At 33.6% G+C, this 25395-nt stretch overlaps 1 protein-coding gene across 2 annotated transcripts in view; it reads left to right on the top strand.

The window, feature by feature from the left end:
- The window catches only part of LOC143251873 (uncharacterized), a 72873-nt gene that overhangs the window by 31939 nt on the left and 15539 nt on the right, over positions 1-25395 (top strand). For both annotated transcript variants that reach the window (XM_076503181.1, XM_076503182.1), the window contains 4 exons: positions 13475-13716; positions 16732-16958; positions 22951-23299; positions 23970-24030. In XM_076503181.1, the coding sequence (XP_076359296.1) occupies positions 13475-13716; positions 16732-16958; positions 22951-23299; positions 23970-24030 (879 nt within the window). The remainder of the gene's footprint in view (positions 1-13474; positions 13717-16731; positions 16959-22950; positions 23300-23969; positions 24031-25395) is intronic.

Here is a 25395-nt window from a genome sequence, read left to right as displayed (position 1 = left end):
TCATGTTTAATGTGTAAAACGTTTCGTGGAAATGAATACAAATTATATATGATACAATGTTTAGTAAGTTTCTATTGGAACGACTTAGTACACTTATAAATGATGTACGTAACAATATCAGTGTATGCTATATGGAATAGTCGTTCTTTAGTTACACCTAACGATTCTTGCTATTGTTGTACTACGAGTTAAACAGGTTTAGGTATTCTACTGTTGTTGTAGTAGGAGTTAAGACAGGTTTGAGTATTATTCAAGTGTTGCAGTAGAAGTTAAGACATGTTCGAATATTCGACTGTTGTAGTAGAAGTTAAAACAGGTTTGAGTATCTGACTGTTGTTGTAGTAGAAGTTAAGACATGTTTGAGTATCCGACTGTTGTTGTAGTAGAAATTAAGACAGGTTTGAGTATCCCACTGTTGTTGTGGTAGAAGTTAAGACAGGTTTCAGTATCCGACTGTTGTTGTGGTAGAAGTTAAGACAGGTTTGAGTATCCGACTGTTGTTGTAGTACAAGTTAAGACAGGTTTGAGTATCTGACTGTTGTTGTAGTACAAGTTAAGACAGGTTTGAGTATCCCACTGTTGTTGTAGTACAAGTTAAGACAGGTTTGAGTATCCCACTGTTGTTGTAGTACAAGTTAAGACAGGTTTGAGTATTCGACTGTTGTTGTAGTACAAGTTAAGACAGGTTTGAGTATCCAGTTATTGTTGTAGTACAAGTTAAGACAGGTTTGAGTATCCAGTTATTGTTGTAGTACAAGTTAAGACAGGTTTGAGTATCCCACTGTTGTTGTAGTACAAGTTAAGACAGGTTTGAGTATCCCACTGTTGTTGTAGTACAAGTTAAGACAGGTTTGAGTATCCCACTGTTGTTGTAGTACAAGTTAAGACAGGTTTGAGTATCCAGTTATTGTTGTAGTACAAGTTAAGACAGGTTTGAGTATCCCATTGTTGTTGTAGTACAACTTAAGACAGGTTTGAGTGTTTAGTTGTTATGTGATGTGTTTTGTACAACAGGTTCCCAGTATCAAATAAAGGTTGCTGACGAATAGAGATAACTCTACGTTTTGTTGTCATATAGGTTGCTATGGTGACTCGCGTTTAACTGCCATGGTGACGTAATTTACAGTATGTACTTGTCTGAAAGACCAGTTCCTCGACTAGTTCCTTGCTGTTGAAAATAAATTTGCATATTCAGATATTATATATGATAAATTTATCAATAAATATGTGACCATTTTAAGTTTTAAAATTAAACGTAATATTTTAAAGTAATTCATAGTTCCTAGTTTGTGGAGGGAAGGTGTTTTTCTGAGGATAAAAAAAAGTAAGTTGGTATTTTCGATTGTTCACTAGTTATTCAATAAATAATAAACACAGTAGAAAACCTATAAAATTAGAATTGTTCACGTTTTCAAAATTATAATTTTTGCAGTCATTAAATCTGATTGCCTAATTGAAATCATTCGAAGTTTATTTTCGTGACACAAATGTGATATTAATATTTACAAAAAATAAACTTATAAATATTTTGGTATTTATATTTTAAATTATAACAGGTGTTTAACGATTAACGAAAGTAGAAGTTGTGCTAAAAATAATTTTTGATTTTACATACGTACGTTATTTTTTGTAACGTTTGTCCGTATGCCTCGTGGTTCAATATCACAGGGGCGTAGTTTGGCTCTGTGGTAGAGCCCTTAATTTCGGAACTGTCGAGCCAAATTAATTATGAAGTACTCCACAGAACATCCTACTAATACTTTAATAGTGTGGGTGTATTATACGAGACGAAATTAATCCTATAACATAAATAGTGGCCCGTAAGACGTCATCTGCCGCTTTTCCTCTGGTGGAGCCCACCAATGGCACAGCGGTATTTCTGCCGACTTATAGCGCTAGAAACCGGCTTTCGATACCCGTGGTGGGCAGAGCACAGGTAGCTCCCTGTGTAAATTTGTGCATAATACCAAGAATTGAACTAAACAGAGCCCTCTGGTGAGTGGTTGAAAATTAGGAACTATAAGTAAATAAACTGTAGAACCATTGAGAAACGTGATCAGACAGTGTTGTGGATATTTTATTCCATGTGAACAAGCTTACTAAGTTTTGGACTTCCTCGTTTCTTTAGGTGTATGTTTTGCGAAGTTGACCTGAATATCAGACAAAAATTTAAAATAATTTTGGATTATCTCGAGAAAAGTGAAAATTAAGAGGAATTTCAGAGATTTTTGGAGAGTGCAGCCCCACCTGCATTGTTTTACTTTTACAAAAATCAACCTAGAATATAAACCAGACAATACCGTGCTCTCAGATGTGTAGTTACTGAATAATTTTCCTATCTCAATCACTCTCAGCTTTCGCTCTCTCCTTCCTCCAAAAAAACATTTTATTACCATTATAAAGTGTAAGTTTGACCTTTGACATAAATTCACCGCAGGTTAACTAGTTAGTCCTTGGAGGACATTATATATATGTTCATAATTTTATTAAATTAGAATAAACGTTTTTAACCTTGACCCATAACCTACATTAGCCAAAGCTAGTCAGTTGATCTTTGGGGTACAACTAACTTTTATATAATTGTATGACATCTTTCTGAGTTATACTACACGCACACACACACAGAGCAGTAAAAACATTACTCCTGGTGGAAATAATTACAAGGGTGGTTGAACATAATAATTTTGTAATCTATTATTCAAATATTCACTGGCAAGTAGAAAACAGTAAATCTGTTTTAAAATTTCAAACACCACTTGACCCAGTTCACCACTCAATATCACTTTTCTCAGTACACCACTCAACAACACTTGTCTCACCAGATCACTCAACACACTTCTCCCAGTACACCACTCAACAACACTTGTCTCACCATATCACTCAACATACTTCTCCCAGTACACCACTCAACAACACTTGTCTCACCAGATCACTCAACATACTTCTCCCAGAACATCACCCAACATACTTCTCCCAGTACATCACTCAACACCACTTGACCCAGCACATCACCCAGCACCACTTGACCCAGCACATCACCCAGCACCACTTGACTCAGTACATCACCCAGCACCACTTGACCCAGCACATCACCCAACACCACTTGACCCAGCACATCACCCAGCACCACTTGACCCAGCACATCACCCAACACCACTTGACCCAGCACATCACCCAACACCACTTGACCCAGCACATCACCCAACACCACTTGACGTTGCATTATCACCCAACACCACTTGACGCATCACACCAACACCACTTGACCAGTACATCACCCAACACCACTTGACCCAGCATATCACCCAACACCACTTGACCCAGTCACATCACCCAACACTACTTGACAGCATGTCACCCAACACTTTGACTAGCATTACACCAACACCACTTGACAGTAGCATATCACCAACACCACTTGACTAGTACATCACCTAACACCACTTGACCCAGTATTATCACCCAACACCACTTTGACCCCAGCATTATCACCAACACTACTTGACCTCCAGCATCACCTAACACCACTTGTTGTACATCACCTAACATCACCCGTAGCATTATCACCTAACACCTACTTGTCCCAGCATATCACTTCAACACCACTTGTCCTAGCACATCACTCAACACCACTTGACTGTATATCACCCAGCACTTGACTCAGTATATCACCCAGCACCACTTTGACCCAGCATTATCACCTAACATCACTTGACCTGACACACCTAACATCACTTGACCTGGTACATCACCCAACATCACTTGACCCAGCACATCACCCAACACCACTTGTCCCAGCACATCACTCAACACCACTTGTCCCAGCACATCACTCAACACCACTTGACCCAGCACATCACCCAACACCACTTGACCCAGCACATCACCCAACACCACTTGACCCAGCACATCACCCAACACCACTTGACCCAGCACATAACTTAACAGTTTGTATTTAATCATAATTGTTTTATTAATTTTCGTCTAATTTAAAATGTTTTTTATGAGGTTAGTATGTTAATGTCAGTTCATATACGGTACTTCATGAAAGTTCCAGATTTACTGTTACCCACCTTTTACTGCAGTAACATGTGAAATGGTAAAAAATGTAAACTGTCCTGTCATGGTGATATTATACTTGTTTTCTGTCTTACTCTTATTTAAATGTCACCACTATTGGCACCAGTAGCAACATTATCAAAAACCGGTTTATAAATGTCATAAGATACGGTTTATCTTCTTCATATGTGATTAATATTTTGAAAGTTCTGATCCTTGGAGTTCAGTTAAATAACTGTTTTGTATACTTGTCATCTGTTACTACAAGTTGATACCTCCTCCAGGAAAGTTTGACCTCTAGGTTGTCATATGTTACTACACGTTGATATTTCTAGGAAAGTTTGACCTCTAGGTTGTCATCTGTTACTACAAGTTGATATCTCTAGGAAAGTTTGACCTCTAGATTGTCATCTGTTACTACAAGTTGATACCTCCTCTAGGAAAGTTTGATCTCTAGTTTGTCATCTGTTACTACAAGTTGATATCTCTGGGAAAGTTTGACCTCTAGTTTGTCATCTGTTACTACAAGTTGATGTCTCCAGGAAAGTTTGACCTCTAGTTTGTCATCTGTTACTACAAGTTGATATCTTTAGGAAAGATTGACCTCTAGGTTGTCATCTGTTACTATAAGTTGATATCTCTAGAAAAGTTTGACCTCTAGTTTGTCATCTGTTACTACAAGTTGATACCTCCTCTAGGAACGTTTGACCTCTAGTTTGTCATCTGTTACTACAAGTTGATATCTCCAGGAAATTTTGACCTCTAGTTTGTCATCTGTTACTACAAGTTGATATCTCCAGGAAAGTTTGACCTATATTTTGTCACTACAAGTTGATATCTCTAGGAAAGATTGACCTCTAGGTTATCATCTGTCACTACAAGTTGATATCTCTAGGAAAGTTTGACCTCTTAGTTGTCATCTCTTACTACAAGTTGATACCTCCTCTAGGAAAGTTTCATTTTTAGGTTGTCATCTGTTCCTACAAGTTGATACTCCCTGTAGGAAAGTTTGACCTATAGTTTGTCATCTGTTACTACAAGTTGATATCTCTAGGAAATTTTGACCTCTAGTTTGTCATCTGTTACTACAAGTTAATATTCCTAGGAAAGTTTGACCTCTAGGTTGTCATCTGTAACTACAAGTTGATATCTCAAGGAAATTTTGACCTCTTGTTTGTCATCTGTTACTACAAGTTAATATTTCTAGGAAAGATTGACCTCTAGTTTGTCATCTGTTACTACAAGTTGATATCTCTAGGAAAGTTTGATCTCTAGGTTGTCATCTGTTATTATAAGTTGATATCTCTAGTAAAGTTTGACCTCTAGGTTTTCATCTGTTACTACAAGTTGATATCTCTAGGTAAGTTTGACCTCTATGTTGTCATCTCTTACTACAAGTTGATATCTCTAGGAAAGTTTGACCTCTATGTTGTCATCTCTTACTACAAGTTGATATCTCTAGGAAAGTTTGACCTCTAGGTTGTCATCTCTTACTACAAGTTGATACATTCTCTAGGAAAGTTTGACCTCTAGGTTGTCATCTGTTACTACAAGTTGATACATCCTGTAGGAAAGTTTGACCTATAGTTTGTCATCTGTTACTAGAAGTTGATATCTCTAGGAAATTTTGACCTCTAGTTTGTCATCTGTTACGACAAGTTAATATTCCTAGGGAAGTTCGACCTCAAGTTGATATCTATAGGAAAGTTTGACCTCTAGTTTGTCACCTGTTACTATAAGTTGATATCTCCAGGAAAGTTTGACCTCTAGTTTTTTATCTGTTACTACAAGTTGATACATCCTCTAGGAAAGTTTGACCTCTAGTTTGTCATCTATTACTACAAGTTGATATCTCCTGGAAAGTTTGACCTATAGTTTGTCATCTGTTACTACAAGTTGATATCTTTAGGAAAGTTTGACCTCTAGGTTGTCATCTGTTACTATAAGTTGATATCTCTACGAAAGTTTGACCTCTAGGTTGTCATCTGTTACTACAAGTTGATACCTCCTGTAGGAAAGTTTGACCTATATTTTGTCACTACAAGTTGATATCTCGAGGAGAGATTGACTTCTAGTTTGTCATATGTCACTACAAGTTGATATCTCCTGGAAAGTTTGACCTATAGTTTGTCATCTGTTACTAGAAGTTGATATCTCTAGGAAAGTTTGACCTCTTAGTTGTCATCTCTTACCACAAGTTGATACCTCCTCTAGGAAAGTTTCATTTTTAGGTTGTCATCTGTTCCTACAAGTTGATACTTCCTGTAGGAAAGTTTGACCTATAGTTTGTTATCTGTTTCTACAACTTGATATCTCAAGGAAAGTTTGACATCTAGTTTTTCATCTGTTACTACAAGTTGATATGTCTAGCAGACTTTGACCTGTATTTTATCATCTGTTACTATAAGTTGATATCTCTAGGAAAGTTTGACCTTTAGGTTGTCATCTGTTACTACAAGTTGATATTTTAAGGAAAGTTTGACCTCTAGTTTTGTTTTAATTTTTGCCCCCTTTTTTGTTCTTATTCATATCTAACGTATACATGTCTGATTCATTCTTTACAGGGTGTCTATCTAACATATACATATCTTATTGGTTATGTACACTCTGTGTATCTAATATATACATATCTGATTCCATGTACAACTTTTGGTCTTACTGATTATATCTGATTTAGTGTATTTTTTTACTGATTATCTGATTTAGTTTATAACCTTTCTGATTATATCTGATTTAGTTTATAACCTTACATATTGTATATGATTTAGTTTATAACCTTACATATTGTATATGATTTAGTTTATAATCTTACTGATTATATCTGATTTAGTTTATAACCTTACTGATTATATCTGATTTAGTTTATAACCTCACTGATTATATTTGATTTAGTTTATAACCTTACTGATTCTGTATGATTTAGTTTATAACCTTACTGATTCTGTATGATTTAGTTTATAACCTTACTGATTATATTTGATTTAGTTTATAACCTTACTGATTCTGTATGATTTAGTTTATAACCTTACTGATTATATCTGATTTAGTTTATAACCTTACTGATTCTATATGATTTAGTTTATAACCTTACTGATTATATCTGATTTAGTTTATAACCTTACTCATTATATTTGATTTAGTTTATAACCTTACTGATTATATTTGATTTAGTTTATAACCTTACTGATTGTATATTATTTAGTTTATGACCTTACTGATTATATCTGATTTAGTTTATAACCTTACTGATCATATCTGGTCAAATTTATAACCTTACTGATTATATTTGATTTAGTTTATAACCTTACTGATTATATCTGATTTAGTTTATAACCTTACTTATTATATTTGATTTAGTTTATAACCTTACTGATTAAATTTGATTTAGTTTATAACCTTACTGATTATATATGATTTAGTTTATAACCTTACTGATTGTATATGATTTAGTTTATAACCTTACTGATTGTATCTGATTTAGTTTATAACCTCACTGATTATATCTGATTTAGTTTATAACCTTACTGATTATATCTGATTTTGTTTATAACCTTACTGGTTGTATATGATTTAGTTTATAACCTCACTGATTATATCTGATTTAGTTTATAACCTTACTGATTATATCTGATTTTGTTTATAACCTTACTGGTTGTATATGATTTAGTTTATAACCTTACTGATTAAATTTGATTTAGTTTATAACCTTACTGATTATATCTGATTTAGTTTATAACCTTACTGATTATATCTGATTTAGTTTATAACCTTACTGATTATATATGATTTAGTTTATAACCTTACTGATTGTATATGATTTAGTTTATAACCTCACTGATTATATCTGATTTAGTTTATAACCTTACTGATTATATCTGATTTTGTTTATAACCTTACTGGTTGTATATGATTTAGTTATGACCTTACTGATTATATCTGATTTAGTTTATAACCTTACTGATTAAATTTGATTTAGTTTATAACCTTACTGATTATATCTGATTAATTAACTTGAAAAAATAGTGAATTACCCAACAAGTCCTATAAACCTGTAGTTACACTAACAACACTTACCTATCTGGTTCTATAAACCTCTAGTTACACTAACAACACTTAACTACCTGGTTCCATAAACCTCTAGTTACACTAACAACACTTACCTACCTGGTTCTATAAACCTCTAGTTACACTAACAACACTTACCTCCCTGGTTCTATAAACCTCTAGTTACACTAACAACACTTACCTACCTGGTTCCATAAACTTCTAGTAACACTAATCATAGTTACTTACTTGATTCTAAAAACATTTAGTACCACTAAAGACACATATCCATCTAGTCGTAAAACCTCTCAGTAAACGAGCGACACCTATCTTCAAGTTTTATAAACCCCACAGTAACACTAACTAAATTTATATGCAAAAACGGCTCGTTTGGGCTGAGAAAACACTTTACATAGAAGAGCGAACAACGTTTCGACCTTCTTCGGTCATCGTCAGGTTCACAAAGACCGAACAAGGTCGAAACGTTGTTCGCTCTTCTATGTAAAGTGTTTTCTCAGCCCAAACGAGCCGTTTTTGCATATAAATTTCTCAACAAGTGGGTTTCTCGTCATCACTGACTGACTAAATTTCCTTTCCTTGTCTAAAATCTCCAAAAAACATTAACGACAAATGCCCACCTAATCCTTCAAACCTGTTGGTATCACTAGCGACACCTATCTCCAAGTTTTATAAACCTGTCAGAAGCTGTTATCAATTGCTATTTTAAATAATACAAATGCAAGAAACACTTTTAATTGTTAAATTTATTTAGATACAACTAAAACACTCATTTACCTGTTAAATAGTAACAGACATGAGAATAACTTTAAATTCTACAAAACATGTTACATGCAGACCAATGGAAGTGACTCTCAAAATCAGTTACCTATTTTTAATACACTTAAAATCCTTTAAAACCACACTCAGATGAAAAGATCCCTAGAGAACCTTTTGATTCTTCAGGTGTCAACTCCTTAAACAGTATTATTCAGTTTACAATTAATAACAGAGCATAGCGATGATGTTCCTCTAAAGATGGCCTTATTCAAGTAAAATACGGAAACACAGTTTATGTTTCTCTAAAGATGGCCTTTTCTACGTTGTCAAGTGAAAGAAAGCAAGTTCATTAAACTTCCTCCAAAGATGGCATTCTGTATGTAGAAGTAAGTAAAACAAAGTAGCACCGTTTGATTTAGCTTAAAAGATGGCCTGATGTATATAAACAACAAGTAAAACAAAGTAGCACAGTTTGATTTAGCTAAAAAGATGGTCTGATGTATATAAACAACAAGTAAAACAAAGCAACATCGTTTGATTTAGCTGAAAACATGGTCTGATGTATATAAACAACAAGTAAAACAAAGCAACACCGTTTGATTTAGCTAAAAAGATGGTTTGATGTGTATAAACAAGAAGTAAAACAAAGCAACACCGTTTAATTTAGCTAAAAATATCGTATGATGTTTTTAAACAAGAAGTAAAACAAAGCAACACCGTTTGATTTAGCTAAAAAGATGGTTTGATGTGTATAAACAAGAAGTAAAACAAAGCAACACCGTTTAATTTAGCTAAAAATATCGCATGATGTTTTTAAACAACAAGTAAAACAAAGCAACACCGTTTGATTTAGCTAAAAAGATGGTTTGATGTGTATAAACAAGAAGTAAAACAAAGCAACACCGTTTAATTTAGCTAAAAATATCGTATGATGTTTTTAAACAAGAAGTAAAACAAAGCAACATCGTTTGATTTAGCTAAAAAGATGGCCTGATGTGTATAAACAACAAGTAAAACAAAGTAACATCATTTGATTTAGCTAAAAAGATGGTCTGATGTATATAAACAAGAAATAAAACAAAGCAACATCGTTTGATTTAGCTAAAAAGATGGTCTGATGTATATAAACAAGAAGTAAAACAAAGCAACACCGTTTAATTTAGCTAAAACAAATGATCATATGACATTAACAACAAGTAAAAACCAAAATATCTTCATTTTTAAAACTGTCTTTTTTAACTAGTAAAAACACAGACACATCAGGAGAGAACCATGGGATAAAGGGCATATGAAGGGTGATATATCGTTTTATGCATGCCAAAATATTATTCTAATCCATATAAACGTCTGCTTACAATTGTCACTTGAACTCTGAAAGGGAGGGTAGACATTTTAAGTAAAAATTATTGTTGACATTGGGGATCAAGTCCTGTATCAGGATTACTGATTGACATTTTTAGCCTCAATATCTTGTTATTCCATCCTCTACGTTTATAATGTTGCTTACACCAAAATCATTATAACACATCACAACAGATTACAACAACCACTTGGGGCCCTGGCAACTGATGACGTCACTGAGGATTACCTCACTGTTCCTTCCATTCTTCTTCACTGATTTATTTGTTTCCACGATGAAAGAGAACCGATGTAATTGAAACGATTTGATTATCGGGTTCACTTAACCGATTTTCCTGCTCTTACGATTTTGACTACTAGGTTTTCAATCAACTTTGAAAATAATAAATATTGTGGGTATTCTTTTTATTTACGTTTTGATGACAACTGTCAGTTATATCCGGATGACATAATCATTGTCCTTAGAACAATAACATCAAGTCAGTAGCAAGGTGCTCGTGTACTGAGGTGGAATATCCTTATGTTTCCATTTTGTCACACGATGGTCCTCTCATTGCAATGTTTAGTGTATAACAACAAAGTTTTGTGTTTAGATTACAAGAATGTCCTTAACAATATTTTTCTGAATATGTGCAAACGTATTTCCGTACGGGTACCAGCATGCATAAAGGGAAAATAAATTCAGCCATGTTAACGAGTATCGTGGTTTACCCTCGTGAGGTAAAGGTGCCATTTTTTATTCTGTTATTCAGTTTACTGACCATATGTGATAATTGTGATCGTTGAATTATGGTAGTAGAGAGAACAGGATTACAATCAATACGAAACGTCAAGAAATAATAGAACGAGAACCAGTACGAAACGTTACGAGAGAATAGAAGTATAACCAATACAAAACGCCATAAGAGAATAAAACTAGAACCAACATGAAACGTCAGTCAAAACGTGACAGGTTTGGATTGTTTTGAATTTCGCGTAAAACTACACGAGGATTTTATCTGCTGTCCCTGGAGGGAAGGTAGTTAGTGAACACCCACCAACGAATATTGGGACTGACGTTACATTATAACGTCACCGCGACTTGTTGGTAACAGGTATTCGAACCCGTGATTCTGGGCAGAAACGACAGTCTGTGAAGGATAGTTAAAAAGACAGGTTAATCTTTCAGACTCTTGTACATTTTTGCAGATGGGACAAAGTCTGAAACGCTTAACATTTTAATTTTCACACATGATTGTCGGGTAATTTTTCACTATTAAAATATGATTGTTTAGGTTTAAACACCTGCGATTTAGTCGAGATAAAAGAAACTACGTTTACTGTAATCAAACATACTGTTCAAACTATAATGCTGGTGTGACTTCACATTATTTTTTTACCAAAACATCATGATCTGAACGTGTAATTAAATTCGGTGAGAGTTACTATATTAATTTTGCGACTATGGAAGCTTCAATAATTTTATGGTAATCGTAGTAAGAACATGGAATTCTCTTTAACTTCAATTCCCGAAACAATGTCCAGTCCATCGTGAAGAGCTTTTCATAAATAGAAGAAAAACATCCACGAATCATTTAACTGAAAACAACATATATGTTTTGTTGTGTCTAAATTTATGTTCTCGTATTGTCCTGTAATAACCTGCAGGAGCTGTAAAAACAGAATACTTTATCAGATACTGTGTTTTACAGCAGTTCGTAGATTCATTCCGCCCTTAACCGCGTTTTTACATAAATAATGATACTAGATACAGGTATTAAGTACTTCTAATCTTTATTAAAAAACTGAGTGAAGATTAACATTTTGAATAGTGTTTGTGGTCGAGTAGAAGGATGCTCCCTTGACAGCATTATTGAATAGTGTTTGTGGTCGAGTAGAAGGATGATCTCTTGACAGCATTATTGAATAGTATTTGTGGTCGAGTAGAAGGATGATCCCTTGACAGTATTATTGAATAGTGTTTGTGGTCGAGTAGAAGGATGATCCCTTGACAGCATTATTGAATAGTGTTTGTGATCGAGTAGAAGGATGATCCCTTGACAGCATTATTGAATAGTGTTTGTGGTCGAGTAGAAGGATGATCCCTTGACAGCATTACTGAATAGTGTTTGTGGTCGAGTAGAAGGATGACCATTGACAGCATTATTGAATAGTGTTTGTGGTCGAGTAGAAGGATGATCTCTTGACAGCATTATTGAATAGTGTTTGTGGTCGAGTAGAAGGATGATCCCTTGACAGTATTATTGAATAGTGTTTGTGGTCGAGTAGAAGGATGATCTCTTGACAGCATTATTGAATAGTGTTTGTGGTCGAGTAGAAGGATGCTCCCTTGACAGCATTATTGAATAGTGTTTGTGGTCGAGTAGAAGGATGATCCCTTGACAGTATTATTGAATAGTGTTTATGGTCGAGTAGAAGGATGATCCCTTGACAGCATTATTGAATAGTGTTTGTGGTCGAGTAGAAGGATGATCCATTCACAGCATTACTGAATAGTGTTTGTGGTCGAGTAGAAGGATGATCTCTTGACAGCATTATTGAATGGTGTTTGTGGTCGAGTAGAAGGATGACCCTTGACAGCATTATTGAATAGTGTTTGTGGTCGAGTAGAAGGATGATCCCTTGACAGCATTATTGAATAGTGTTTGTGGTCGAGAAGAAGGATGACCCTTGACAGCATTATTGAATGATGTTTGTGGTCGAGTAGAAGGATGATCTCTTGACAGAATTATTGAATAGTGTTTGTGGTCGAGTAGAAGGATGATCCCTTGACAGCATTATTGAATAATGTTTGTGGTCGAGTAGAAGGATGATCCCTTGACAGCATTATTGAATAGTGTTTGTGGTCGAGTAGAAGGATGATCCCTTGACAGCATTACTCCAGCTGTTTAATTTTAGGGCTAAAGATTGTCATAAACATAACCTACAATTTCAGTAAACTTAAGGAGGCTAGTTACGAATAAGCTGTATGACTGTCTATGTGTTTGGTTTGAATTTCGCGCAAAGCTACACGAGGGCTATCTGCGCTAACCGTCCCTAATTTAGTGTAAGACTAGAGGGAAGACAGCTAGTCATCACCACCTACTTCCAACTCTTGGGCTACTCTTTTACCAACGAATAGTGGGATTGACCGTCACATTATAATGTCCTCACGGCTGAAAGGGCGAGCATGATACAAAGTATTTGAGAGAAACGATAAAAATTTATGTTAATTCTTAAGTTTTCTATATTCCAGGGTCAGTTACTGTCCAGACACAGACGCTGTGTTCAGTGGCAAACCAATTCTAGTTCGTTCCCCAACGGTCAGAAGACTCAAACAGCTTAACAAAGGTCAGAAGTCCCGGCCACGGACCGATAGAGAGGCTCCGCCTGTTAATTTTAAGAGAACCATGGGAAATTCAGAGTCTACTTCCAGGCCACTAGATGGCACTACAATTGCTTCTTTCAATCACAGCAAAATTAATGTTGTTGGAAAAGGTAAAATATTCTCCTAAAGTTAACTCTTTGGATTAAATGTCGAAACCAACTACACATTTTTAAAATCAGTTATCATAACTGTTCTTCCTACACAACTGTGATGATTAAAAGCTATTTACAAATGATACTTTAAAATATGTATTTTTTTTGTACAAAGAAAAGCTTTGAAACGTTAGAATATTAATTAGGCTCCAGTTGTAATTCTCCGATTGGTGTCAGCTGCAACATTTTGAAAAACCAAAAGACGACTATATTAGTAAAACACAGAAAACAAATTACTACTGGAATATCCTTTATCGAGTGGAAATTATTAAAAATTTCATTTTATCTGAATAATTATGTTATAATACATTTATAAACAGTGATTTAAAAGAAAATTTTAGAGAAAGGCGTAAGAAAAGAAAAACTGTTGTACTTTAGTGTAGAAATAACAGTAGAAAACATACACGATACTCTGTAAGTATTGAACAGTAGTAAGATACTCAGTGGTGACGATAAAACCTACAAAACATACACGATACTCTGTAAGTATTGAACAGTAGTAAGATACTCAGTGATGACAATAAAATCTACAAAACATACACGATACTCTGTAAGTATTGAACAGTAGTAAGATACTCAGTGATGACGATAAAACCTACAAAACATACACGATACTCTGTAAGTATTGAACAGTAGTAAGATACTCAGTGATGACGATAAAATCTACAAAACATACACGATACTCTGTAAGTATTGAACAGTAGTAAGATACTCAGTGATGACGATAAAACCTACAAAACATACACGATACTCTGTAAGTATTGAACAGTAGTAAGATACTCAGTGATGACAATAAAATCTACAAAACATACACGATACTCTGTAAGTATTGAACAGTAGTAAGATACTCAGTGATGACGATAAAACCTACAAAACATACACGATACTCTGTAAGTATTGAACAGTAGTAAGATACTCAGTGATGACGATAAAACCTACAAAACATACACGATACTCTGTAAGTATTGAACAGTAGTAAGATACTCAGTGATGACAATAAAATCTACAAAACATACACGATACTCTGTAAGTATTGAACAGTAGTAAGATACTCAGTGATGACGATAAAACCTACAAAACATACACGATACTCTGTAAGTATTGAACAGTAGTAAGATACTCAGTGATGACAATAAAATCTACAAAACATACACGATACTCTGTAAGTATTGAACAGTAGTAAGATACTCGGTGATGACAATAAAACCTACAAAACATACACGATACTCTGTAAGTATTGAACAGTAGTAAGATACTCGGTGATGACAATAAAACCTACAAAACATACACGATACTCTGTAAGTATTGAACAGTAGTAAGATACTCGGTGATGACAATAAAACCTACAAAACATACACGATACTCTGTAAGTATTGAACAGTAGTAAGATACTCGGTGATGACAATAAAACCTACAAAACATACACGATACTCTGTAAGTATTGAACAGTAGTAAGATACTCGGTGATGACAATAAAACCTACAAAACATACACGATACTCTGTAAGTATTGAACAGTAGTAAGATACTCGGTGATGACAATAAAACCTACAAAACATACACGATACTCTGTAAGTATTGAACAGTAGTAAGATACTCGGTGATGACAATAAAACCTACAAAACATACACGATACTCTGTAAGTATTGAACAGTAGTAAGATACTCAGTGATGACAATAAAACCTACAAAACATACACGATACTCTGTAAGTATTGAACAGTAGTAAGATACTCGGTGATGACAATAAAACCTACAAAACATACACGATACTCTGTAAGTATTGAACAGTAGTAAGATACTCAGTGATGACGATAAAATCTACAAAACATACACGATACTCTGTAAGTATTGAACAGTAGTAAGATACTCAGTGATGACGATAAAATCTACAAAACATACACGATACTCTGTAAGTATTGAACAGTAGTAAGATACTCGGTGATGACAATAAAACCTACAAAACATACACGATACTCTGTAAGTATTGAACAGTAGTAAGATACTCAGTGATGACGATAAAATCTACAAAACATACACGATACTCTGTAAGTATTGAACAGTAGTAAGATACTCAGTGATGACGATAAAACCTACAAAACATACACGATACTCTGTAAGTATTGAACAGTAGTAAGATACTCAGTGATGACGATAAAATCTACAAAACATACACGATACTCTGTAAGTATTGAACAGTAGTAAGATACTCAATGATGACGATAAAACCTACAAAACATACACGATACTCTGTAAGTATTGAACAGTAGTAAGATACTCGGTGATGACAATAAAACCTACAAAACATACACGATACTCTGTAAGTATTGAACAGTAGTAAGATACTCGGTGATGACAATAAAACCTACAAAACATACACGATACTCTGTAAGTATTGAACAGTAGTAAGATACTCAGTGATGACGATAAAACCTACTTGTAGAGAAAAATATATATATGTAAAAACGGCTCGTTTCGGTTGAGAAAATTGTTTTTATGCAGAGGAGCGAAACGTTACTTCTGTCAGGGATATACTGTTATGTGTTGGGAGAAAACTCCAATAAGGAAGGACCGTTACGTTTTATGTCAAATTTGTGTGATTGGCAAAAGATTTAAACTTAGTTGTGAATATAAATATTTCACACTTAATAATTTTGTATAGTAACTAAAAGCTTCTGAAGCTAACAGGATAACTTGCTGAAATTCAACTTATTGTTATTAAAACAAATAATATGCTGGGAAAAATCACGAGTGCAAGTGGAAAAAATAGTGATGAACGTTTCGACTCAACCATATTGATATTTATTGTAATTTTCATCAGAAGACGTATTAATACACACATGCATAATACGAATATCGGAGAAAAGTCATATTAAAGCTCGTAAAGAAATAGTTCTTAGAAACACAGAAGTATATCTCAGTAAATATATGATCAACCTATAGGGTAACTAAGCATTTGTTCTTTACATATCCAGGAATATTTCCATGTACCAAGTCACAAGTCACAAGACTATCTCATGTTTCGCCTCCCCCACCGAGACGAGTGGACGCTTGGAACAGTGCCTCTTCTCTGACCCGTGGGCTGCCAGACGTTTCCACCAACCACGTAGGGAGGGACGTGACTTCTAAACAAAAAACCGAAAAGAACAGTCCAACCCCAACTTATGAGTACGAAGACGACTTTGAGTCCAGTGCTTCTGGGGTAAGTTTTAAAATAGAATAAAGTATCCCAATATATCGTTCTTTATGTGGTTTAAACACAAAGTTACACAATCAGATGTTTGCACTCTATACACCGCGGGAATTCTTACTGGTACATTGAGGCGATATGTTAAGAATTTCGTTTGTTTTTAAGCACAAAACTACACAATGGACTGTTTGTGTTCTGCACACCACGGTATCGTAACCAAACTTTTAGAGTTATAGATACACAGATTCGCTTGGAGGTGGCTTTATTACCAGTGCAAAACGATTTGTTTTATGAACAGTCATATTATAAATTTTTGTTTATTTCAAAAAAACTAAATATTTTGTTCATATTTATAAAAGGTATTTAGTTTCATTTTAATATATATGATTCATTCGATTATGTAAAATAAAATTAATTAAAATACAGACGGAGAAAACGAAATAATAAACATGTAACTTTTCTAGTTATCGTCTTAATTGTAAGTACGTCAAAATGAAACGTGTTTGGAAGCTATTAAATGGTGTCTAGATTTTCATAAATGGTATTTTAAACCTAATCAGTTATGGGTGCTATAAAAGGTAAGAGATAGTCTCGTATTTTATTCAAAACTGAACAAATTCAGTAGGTGTATCTTATTGCTACCTGATTAAAGAACTCGACTCGCAATCTGTTGGTGTCAGATTCTAATTCCATCACCGAATATGTTTGGGGCGTTATAATCTAGTGGTCAATCCCACTGTTTGATTAGAGTAACCCAAGAATTATCATAGGTGGTGTAAACCAGCTGCCTTCCCTCTAGTCTATCATTTTTTTGCAACCGGGGTCGTTAGCACGAACCATCCTCGAGACGATTTGTGTCAAATTCAACAAACAAGCTAATGGCCAGTTGTCCTCTGGTCATTCATTCATAAATAGGAACAGCTATATTTAGACCTCAGCTTTCTGATCTGACCATTTAATCCAAATGACGCATCAGGTATCATTGAAATTTAAAACATGACATACCAATCTGCTGTTATGGTTTTCTAAATCTTCCAGGGAATCTATATATCCAACACTAGATCAGTACTGAAACTGGTGTTAGGTTAAAGGTCACTAATACACCAGCCTGCTGATGCAATATCTTGTGGATACTAGCTAGAAGAACTATGGAATAACATTTTATACACGAATGGAATGATTCAAAACTATACCACGATTTAAATGTTGTATTCAAACGAAACCATCATTTTTGGATAGAAATGTGATTAATTATATAATGGATTAAGGAGACAAACAATAGTGAGGGTCTCATTGTAATAAAGAAACAAATCTAGAAAAGAAACACAATTAATATGTTTTAGTTTCACAAAATAACTTCATTCCAACATAAATAGTAGCACTTACGTCGAAAACTGGTGGCACGTTTTCAATAAAGTCTGTCCTCATAAAACGTTTAGTGTAAATAATAGTATACTTGGTGTTTTTGGGTGTAGTTACTTTTCTTGGGCGTAAGATAACGGTGTAGTTAGTGTTCTTGTGTGAGAAATAACGGTGTAATTGTTCTTGTGTGTAAAATAACAGCATGGTTACTGTTCTTGTGTGTAAAATAACAGTATAGTTACTGTCCTTGTATGTGAAATAACGGTATTGTTGCTGTTCTGGGTGTAAAATAACGGTGTAATTGTTCTTCTTGTGTGTAAAATAACGGTATTGTTGCTGTTCTTGGGTGTAAAATAACAGTATTGTTGCTGTTCTTGGGTGTAAAATAACAGTATGGTTACTGTTCTTGAGTGTAAAATAACAGTATCGTTACTGTTATTGTGTGTAAAATAACAGTATTGTTGCTGTTCTTGGGTGTAAAATAACAGTATTGTTGCTGTTGGGTGTAAAATAACAGTATGGTTACTGTTGTGTGTGAAATAACGGTGCAGTTGTTGTTCTTGGGTGTAAAATAACAGTATTGTTGCTGTTCTTGAGTGTAAAATAACGGTATTGTTGCTGTTCTTGTGTGTAAAATAATAGTATAGTTACTGTTCTTGAGTGTAAAATAACAGTATGGGTACTGTTCTTGGGTGTAAAATAACAGTATTGTTGCTGTTCTTGAGTGTAAAATAACAGTATGGTTACTGTTCTTGTGTGTAAAATAACAGTATGGTTACTGTTCTTGTGTGTAAAATAACAGTATAGTTACTGTTCTTGAGTGTAAAATAACAGTATGGTTACTGTTCTTGTGTGTAAAATAACAGTATAGTTACTGTTCTTGAGTGTAAAATAACAGTATGGTTACTGTTCTTGTGTGTAAAATAATAGTATAGTTACTGTTCTTGAGTGTAAAATAACAGTATTGTTACTGTTCTTGAGTGTAAAATAATAGTATAGTTACTGTTCTTGTGTGTAAAATAACAGTATAGTTACTGTTCTTGAGTGTAAAATAACGGTATTGTTACTGTTCTTGTGTGTAAAATAACAGTGTTACTGTTCCTGAGTGTAAAATAACAGTATGGTTACTGTTCTTGTGTGTAAAATAATAGTATAGTTACTGTTCTTGTGTGTAAAATAATAGTATAGTTACTGTTCTTGAGTGTAAAATAACGGTATGGTTACTGTTCTTGTGTGTAAAATAACGGTATTGTTACTGTTCCAGGTGTAAAATAACAGTGTTACTGTTCTTGTGTGTAAAATAACAGTATGGTTACTGTTCTTGTGTGTAAAATAATAGTATAGTTACTGTTCTTGAGTGTAAAATAACGGTATTGTTACTGTTCTTGTGTGTAAAATAACAGTGTTACTGTTCTTGTGTGTAAAATAACAGTATGGTTACTGTTCTTGTGTGTAAAATAATAGTATAGTTACTGTTCTTGTGTGTAAAATAATAGTATAGTTACTGTTCTTGAGTGTAAAATAACGGTATGGTTACTGTTCTTGTGTGTAAAATAACGGTATTGTTACTGTTCTTGTGTGTAAAATAACAGTGTTACTGTTCTTGTGTGTAAAATAACAGTATGGTTACTGTTCTTGTGTGTAAAATAATAGTATAGTTACTGTTCTTGAGTGTAAAATAACGGTATTGTTACTGTTCTTGTGTGTAAAATAACAGTATGGTTACTGTTCTTGTGTGTAAAATAATAGTATAGTTACTGTTCTTGAGTGTAAAATAACGGTATTGTTACTGTTCTTGTGTGTAAAATAACAGCGTTACTGTTCTTGTGTGTAAAATAACAGTGTTACTGTTCCTGAGTGTAAAATAACAGTATGGTTACTGTTCTTGTGTGTAAAATAATAGTATAGTTACTGTTCCTGAGTGTAAAATAACGGTATTGTTACTGTTCTTCTGTGTAAAATAATAGTATAGTTACTGTTCTTGAGTGTAAAATAACAGTATAGTTACTGTTCTTGAGTGTAAAATAACGGTATTGTTACTCTTCTTGTGTGTAAAATAACAGTATGGTTACTGTTCTTGTGTGTAAAATAATAGTATGGTTACTGTTCTTGTGTGTAAAATAATAGTATAGTTACAGTTCTTGTGTGTAAAATAATAGTATAGTTACTGTTCTTGAGTGTAAAATAACGGTATGGTTACTGTTCTTGTGTGTAAAATAACGGTATTGTTACTGTTCTTGTGTGTAAAATAACAGTGTTACTGTTCTTGTGTGTAAAATAACAGTATGGTTACTGTTCTTGTGTGTAAAATAATAGTATAATTACTGTTCTTGAGTGTAAAATAACGGTATTGTTACTGTTCTTGTGTGTAAAATAACAGTGTTACTGTTCTTGTGTGTAAAATAACAGTATGGTTACTGTTCTTGTGTGTAAAATAATAGTATAGTTACTGTTCTTGAGTGTAAAATAACGGTATTGTTACTGTTCTTGTGTGTAAAATAACAGTGTTACTGTTCTTGTGTGTAAAATAACAGTGTTACTGTTCCTGAGTGTAAAATAACAGTATGGTTACTGTTCTTGTGTGTAAAATAATAGTATAGTTACTGTTCCTGAGTGTAAAATAACGGTATTGTTACTGTTCTTCTGTGTAAAATAATAGTATAGTTACTGTTCTTGAGTGTAAAATAACAGTATAGTTACTGTTCTTGAGTGTAAAATAACGGTATTGTTACTCTTCTTGTGTGTAAAATAACAGTATGGTTACTGTTCTTGTGTGTAAAATAATAGTATGGTTACTGTTCTTGTGTGTAAAATAATAGTATAGTTACAGTTCTTGAGCGTAAAATAACGGTATTGTTACTGTTCTTGTGTGTAAAATAACAGTATGGTTACTGTTCTTGTCTGTAAAATAACAGTATGGTTACTGTTCTTGAGTGTAAAATAACAGTATGGTTACTGTTCTTGAGTGTAAAATAACAGTATGGTTACTGTTCTTGAGTGTAAAATAACAGTATGGTTACTGTTATTGTGTGTAAAATAATAGTATAGTTACTGTTCTTGAGTGTAAAATAACAGTATGGTTACTGTTATTGTGTGTAAAATAATAGTATAGTTACTGTTCTTGAGTGTAAAATAACGGTATTGTTGCTGTTCTTGTGTGTAAAATAATAGTATAGTTACTGTTATTGTGTGTAAAATAACGGTATTGTTACTGTTCTTGTGTGTAAAATAATAGTATAGTTACTGTTATTGTGTGTAAAATAACGGTATTGTTACTGTTCTTGAGTGTAAAATAACAGTATGGTTACTGTTCTTGAGTGTAAAATAACAGTATGGTTACTGTTCTTGTGTGAAAATAACAATATAGTTACTGTTCTTGAGTGTAAAATAACAGTATGGTTACTGTTCTTGTGTGTAAAATAACAGTATAGTTACTGTTCTTGAGTGTAAAATAACAGTATGGTTACTGTTATTGTGTGTAAAATAACCGTATTGTTGCTGTTCTTCTGTGTAAAATAACGGCATAGTTGCTGTTCTTGGGTGTAAAATAACAGTATAGTTACTGTTCTTGGGTGTGAAATAACAGTATGGTCACTGTACTTGTTTGTAAAATAACAGTATGGTTACTGTTCTTGTGAACTTCTATTAAAAATTCAAACAATAAAGAACTGACAAGACCTGAAGGAGAGTTGAGACCTGAACCAAGTGAATGTTGTGAGTTACTGTAATATATTAAAACAAATGTAGTATTATTATAAATTAGTATTAGTATTATTATAAATAACTGACAAGATCCGAAGGAGAGTTGAGACCTGATCCACGTGAATGTTGTGAGTTACTGTAATATATTAAAACAAATGTAGTATTATTACTGAATATGTGTGTTATACTTTGGTCCACCTAGTGGTATACACAGGTTATAAGATTTATATATCCATTTCATCTCCGCACCTTGGAAATACTTTTGAAGAAACATATCCGGAAAACTTTTTTACGAAGAGACACACTGTTGCTCGTGCAGTAATCACATTTGATGGTTTTTTATTTTTTATAACATACAATTATTACAGTTTAGCATTACTCCAGAAATTACATATAAATTACTCAGTTTGTACAGAGTTTCCTACTGAGCAGTTTGCAATGTTAAAGGCTTAACTTTTTAAAAGACCTCTTGGATACGTTGACCGTTAACACAGTTCAGTCTTACTGGCGTAACTTATGACCCTTATGAAGATCCTAAAAAATATTCACAGGCGTAACGTCTAGAGAATTAAGGGGACAACTGGTCAGGGATCCTCTCACAATCCAATGACTCGAGAATGTTAAGGCTCCAGTGTGGATGGTCACTGTCTTACTGGAGTAACTCGTTAATAACATCTGTCAGGACTGCAAACAACTAGAGACATTATTCCTGCACGTGCAACAAACCGCGTGTCTCTACGTTATACAGTTCGCCCATATAATGTTCAGTACTGTTCCCAAAATTTGTGGTTACGTTGTACGTAAATGTCTGTACACATGTAGTGGCACATTCAAGTACGATCTGAATAAACAACTTTAGAATATTAATAGTTTTAACTGGTCTTAAGAATCGCTTATCCAGACTGGTTATGTCTAACAATATTTTACGTATTTCTAACAGAGTGAAAACAATGAACAGCTAGGTATCTCAATTTCAAGGATCACTAGAGACAAACTGTTCAAGCGCCAACAGGAAGTCACCAAAGAAGTAGGGAAAAGAAGTCAAACGAAACAAAGGAACCGACAACAACGTTTGGAACACAAACAAGAAGGAGATCATCAAGCGACGCCCAAAAGCAAAGAAGAAATAGGTGAAGCTAGTATCATCATCACAAGGACTCAGAGTGAAGGTAGCAAACCGGATGTTGAAAACGAATGCAAAGTAAAGAGACACAATAGTTTAAAAGAAATTTTGTCCTCACAAAAGCAGCCGGAAGCACCTAAATCAAATAACTTTTTATCATCTGATAGTGAGTTTAAGTTTGTTTTCTACCTTTCTTTCTAAGTTTGAATTTGTTTCTATCTTTCTTTGTAAGTTTAAATTTGTTTTCTACCTTTCTTTGTAAGTTTAAATTTGTTTCTATCTTTCTTTGTAAGATTTAATTTGTTTTCTACCTTTCTTTGTAAGTTTAAATTTGTTTCTATCTTTCTTTGTAAGATTTAATTTGTTTTCTACCTTTCTTTGTAAGTTTAACTTTGTTTTTTACTGTACTTTGTAAGTTTAAATTTGTTTTTAATCTTTCTTTGTAAGATTTAATTTGTTTTCTACCTTTCTTTTTAAGATTTAATGTTTTTTGCCTTTCTTTGTAAGTTTAAATTTGTTTTTAATCTTTCTTTGTAAGATTTAATTTGTTTTCTACCTTTCTTTTAAGATTTAATGTTTTTTGTCTTTCTTTGTAAGTTTAAATTTGTTTCTATCTTTCTTTGTAAGATTTAATTTGTTTTCTACCTTTCTTTGTAAGTTTAAATTTGTTTTTACTGTACTTTGTAAGATTTAATTTGTTTGTTACTGTACTTTGTAAGTTTAACTTTGTTTTTTACTGTACTTTGTAAGTTTAACTTTGTTTTTAACTGTACTTTGTAAGTTTAACTTTGTTTTCTACCATTAAAAACTAAATCTGATATGTTCGTTATTTCAAGCCACGAGTCCTCATGTTGTATCAAGTTCACGACGAGCCTCTAGAACACGAACCAAAGTATCGTAAGTATATTAGAGATAATATTGTCATCGTGTGCATAATAGTTATTTTAGAAGGTTAAAAACTGTATACTCAAAATTTGTTTTTTTATATACCTTCCCTTCGTTTTGGTTTGATTGTCAGGTGCCCGGGTATTAATACGAGAATTAAGATTCACGTCCCGTTGGTTCATAAAAACACCTGTAATTTGGCGCCATAAATGCTCTCTTTGACTGTGAAATACCGCTATTCGGGCTGTTGATAGGCTGCCTTCCCTCTAATCAAATCAATTCTAATACAGAAAACAGTCGTTAGTGTAAGTTAAGGTTTCTTAATACGTTTAACAGATAACGAGTTGTTAAACGACACATTGTATGTAAATTGTGCTCTGCCATCATTTTGGCATCGTTGACAGTCGAGGTGGCTAACATGATGTGGTTGAAACATAATGTTTATAAACTCTTCTAATACTTGAAAATCTCTACTGAACTAGATAGAGATATGTAGTGTTAAAGATATAATATGTCAAATACTAATGCCATACGTCAAACTCAGTTAATTATTTTATTTCTCTGTTTGATTTCTAATAAAACTGCTCGATAACTCTCTGCACTAGACATCCCTAGCCTTGAATTGAAGGTAACTAGTCAACACCAACCATCGCCAACTCTTGAGACATTCTTCACCAACGAATAGTGGGAATGTTCGTTACTTTGTAACGCCCAAACGGCTGAACGAGCGAATATGTTTTGCGACGGGATTTGATCCCGTGGCTCGCAAATTTTAATATGAACGCCTTAACCACTAGACCTTGCCAGAACCTAATTCTTTTCGTACGTTTAAGGACAAATTAATTATTTTTTGTTTTATTTTATTTAATTAATTAGAATTGGTTTTTGCATTATTTTAATACTTCTTGCAAATCAGAAGTGTGTAGTTTTATTATTGAGAAATATAATTAAAGTTTTCATTGTTTTACTATATTTAACAAAAATATTTTCGTTTCTGGTTATTTTAATACGTTTATTAATTAAGAACTGAAACTTCTATTATTTTACTTGATATCCACCACATTGTTATTACAATACGAAAAACATTATTGGAGTCATCCAGTTCTTTAGTACAATCTCCAACTCGACATTGTTACGTTTCCAATGTTTTAGTGCAATCTCCAACTCGACATTGTTACGTTATCCAATGTTTTAGTACAATCTCCAACTCGACATTGTTACGTTTCCAATGTTTTAGTACAATCTCCAACTCGACATTGTTACGTTATCCAATGTTTTAGTACAATCTCCAACTCGACATTGTTACGTTATCCAATGTTTTAGTACAATCTCCAACTCGACATTGTTACGTTTCCAATGTTTTAGTACAATCTCCAA

Source organism: Tachypleus tridentatus, chromosome 6 (assembly GCF_004210375.1).
Source record: "Tachypleus tridentatus isolate NWPU-2018 chromosome 6, ASM421037v1, whole genome shotgun sequence".
In the NCBI taxonomy this organism is placed as follows: domain Eukaryota; kingdom Metazoa; phylum Arthropoda; class Merostomata; order Xiphosura; family Limulidae; genus Tachypleus; species Tachypleus tridentatus.
This window is presented reverse-complemented; position numbering and strand designations above follow the sequence as displayed.